Here is a 3,344-nt window from a genome sequence, read left to right on the forward strand (position 1 = left end):
CGACCTGTTCAAGCTGGGCGAGCCGCACCACCGCAAGGAGCACTACCTGTCGAGCGTGCGCGAGGCGGGCCGCATGGCCGGCGTGCTCATCGCCGGGCCGCCGGGCCAGGCCCCGGCCAAGCTGTTCGTGGGCACGCCCATCGACGGCAAGTCCGAGTACTTCCCCACGCTGTCCAGCCGCCGGCTCATGGCCAACGAGGAGGACGCCGACATGTTCGGCTTCGTGTACCAGGACGAGTTCGTGTCGTCGCAGCTCAAGATCCCGTCGGACACGCTGTCCAAGTTCCCGGCCTTCGACATCTACTACGTGTACAGCTTCCGCAGCGAGCAGTTCGTGTACTACCTCACGCTGCAGCTGGACACGCAGCTGACCTCGCCCGACGCCGCCGGCGAGCACTTCTTCACCTCCAAGATCGTGCGGCTGTGCGTGGACGACCCCAAGTTCTACTCGTACGTGGAGTTCCCCATCGGCTGCGAGCAGGCGGGCGTGGAGTACCGCCTGGTGCAGGACGCCTACCTGAGCCGGCCCGGCCGCGCCCTGGCCCGCCAGCTGGGCCTGGCCGAGGACGAGGACGTGCTGTTCACCGTGTTCGCACAGGGCCAGAAGAACCGCGTGAAGCCGCCCAAGGAGTCGGCGCTGTGCCTCTTCACGCTCGGGGCTGTCAAGGAGAAGATCAAGGAGCGCATCCAGTCCTGCTACCGCGGCGAGGGCAAGCTCTCGCTGCCCTGGCTGCTCAACAAGGAGCTGGGCTGCATCAACTCGGTGAGCCGGCGCTCGTGGGCGGGCCGCGGCCCCTGCCGGGCGTCCCAGCGTGGGGCATGGACGCTCCAGCCCTGTAGGGCACTGGGCACCAGCCCCCTCTGCCCTTGACAGGTGGGGCCCCGGGCTCACAGAGGCCCAGCGACGGTCCTGGTGTCTCATAACCAGTAAGAGACCCCGGGTGGGCTCTGTCCCCGTCCCTGGGGAGCACTCGTCCCCGCTCCGTGCGCCTGCCCCCCGGGCCTGTGGCCTTGCTCCTGCCCTCCAGGGTGAGCCCCGTCCCTGGGCACTGATGGGCGGGCCCCAGCCAGCTGCGTCATGGTGCGACTGTTGGCGCTCCCGGGTGGTAGGAGCCACACTCACCGAGGAAGACCCGGTCTCGGCGCGGATGTATACCAGGGCAGTGGGGGATTCAGGACCTCACCTGCCCCAGGCCCTGGCGCCCAGCCTTCTGCCCCTGCTGCCCCAGGCCGGGGGGGCCTGCTGCAGCCTCGCTACACTGCGCACCCTGGCGTGTCTCCAGGGGAGAGTGGGGCCGGTGTGCCCACTGTGCATCCCCGCAGCACCTCTGGCTGGCTCCTCACCAACCCATTGGGGTTTTGAACCCATGGCACATTCATTTGCCCATCTCCTGTGTGAGCAGCAGAGACAGAGGGGCGGCCCTCAGGGTCCGGTGCCACCACCTACCCCAGCTTCTGCCTGTCTGGGTCGCAGGTCCGAGTGCCTAGACCCTTGGGGGCTCCGATGTAAGCGTGGGGCCTCCGTGTGGGTCCGCCTCTCTGCGCTCATCCAGCCCTCGCCAAGGTGTATCTCTTACGTGGGGGACACCCCAGCAGGGCCCACCCTGGCCTCAGTCATCCCAGAGCACGCTCCTGCACACGGCCATGCCCTTGTGGCCCAGTGTCGTGGAGAGCTGTGTGACCACCGTGCTGGTGGCGTGTGGGCCACTGTACACCGGCTATCCCTGTGGGGCCCTGCGTGCATCTCCAGTGTGATTGCTGCCTCCCCTCGCAGCTCCACGGAGGCACGTCTGCACGGACAGAGAGACAGGCGGGCAGGGCCTCCTCCCGGCCACACTGGGCTCTGCTTGCCCCGTCCCCGCAGCTGGGCTGGCCCGTCCTTCCAGGGGACAGTTCCCGAGTAGCTTCTAGCCCTGGCCTGGCCTCCCCTGGCCTCCCCTGGCCTCCCCTGGCCTCCCCTGGCCTCCCCTGGCCTCCCCTGGCCTCCCCTGGCCTCCCCTGGCCTCCCCTGGCCTCCCCTGGCCTCCCCTGGCCTCCCACCTTAGCAGCCTCTCCCTTGGAGGCTGCGGGAGCAAGACCCAGCTGTGCTTTCTTCCCCCTGCCTCTGCCCTGCCCCTGCCTCTGGCCTGCTCTTCTACCCAACCCTTGCTCCTCTGCCCTATCCCTGCCTCTGCCCTACCCTTGCTCCGTCTGCCCTGCCATTACCCCTCTCCCCTGCCCTGCCCCCGCCCTGTCTGCCCTGCTGCTTCCCCTCTGCTCTGCCTCTGTCCGTGCCCTGAGCCTCCCCGTGGAGCAGCCCCCACGCTGGCCCGTGCTGTGGTCCCCTGTCTGGAACCTCACACCATCGATTGCTTCCTCTCTGTTCTGCCCGCCCCTCCCTCCACCCCTCAGTGCTCTGCCGGCCCCTCCTGGCCAAACCCTGTCTCAGCGGCGCCTGTGGTGGCCACCCTTTGCTAGTCTTTCTGGAGAGGACCTTGCTCTGGCTTCACCCACCCGCGCTGGTTCTTAGGTCCCCAGTCTCGGGTCCCCCACCCCACACCTCCTCTGGGGTCCGAGACGGTGTTGGCAGGCGCAGGAGCGGCGGCCCGGGGCAGCCATGCGAAACATCAGAGTCTGCCAACGTGCGGGGCCCCTGTCCGCCGCTCTGGCTGGGCCGGCCTGCCGAGGACCCCGAGCCCCAACCCTCAGCCCAGCCCAAGGAAGGCGTGGCTGTAGCCCTGCCTCACCCGGCCCTCCCACAGCCCCTGCAGATCGACGACGACTTTTGCGGGCAGGACTTCAACCAGCCGCTGGGGGGCACGGTCACCATCGAGGGCATGCCCCTGTTCGTGGACAAGGATGACGGGCTGACCGCCGTGGCCGCCTACGACTACCGGGGCCGCACCGTGGTGTTTGCCGGCACGCGCAGCGGCCGCATCCGCAAGGTCAGGCCGGGTCAGGGGACGGCGGGGCCCGGGGTAGGGCCGCAGCAGGGCATCACTGAGCCAAAGCTGAGCTCGGGACCGTCCCTGGGCAGTGGGCTGGGTCTGAGGCCAGCCAGGGCCAGAGAAGGACCCTGCACTGCCCCCTTGTCCCACTAAGCGAGGACGGTCCCCCACCTGCCTGCGCTGGAGCCGGGGCCCAGGGACACTGAGGCACCTGCGGGCGCCGCAAGGACTGGGGGTGACCTCTGCTGGCCCCGGGGATCCGGTGTTGCTGAAGTAGCACTCTTCTTGGTGGAGGCCGCCCGCTGCCCCGCACGAGGCAGGAGGCCAAGGGCAGGGCAAGGGCACAGCCTCTCCCGCCTGTAGCAGGGCTGCCCCCTCAGCCGCTGGGCAAGGGGCGCCCCGGGGGGCTCATCTGGC

At 69.2% G+C, this 3,344-nt stretch overlaps 1 protein-coding gene across 1 annotated transcript in view; it reads left to right on the forward strand.

Moving 5' to 3' along the window:
* PLXNA1 (plexin A1) overlaps window positions 1-3,344 on the forward strand; it is a 38,442-nt gene that overhangs the window by 1,319 nt on the left and 33,779 nt on the right. Inside the window, 2 exon segments of the mRNA XM_027768809.1 lie at window positions 1-763; window positions 2,742-2,924. The exon segment at window positions 1-763 is cut by the window's left edge and continues 393 nt beyond it. Coding sequence (XP_027624610.1) covers window positions 1-763; window positions 2,742-2,924 — 946 coding nt within the window.

Source organism: Tupaia chinensis, unplaced genomic scaffold, assembly GCF_000334495.1.
Source record: "Tupaia chinensis unplaced genomic scaffold, TupChi_1.0 Scaffold147500_2, whole genome shotgun sequence".
NCBI lineage: Eukaryota > Metazoa > Chordata > Mammalia > Scandentia > Tupaiidae > Tupaia > Tupaia belangeri.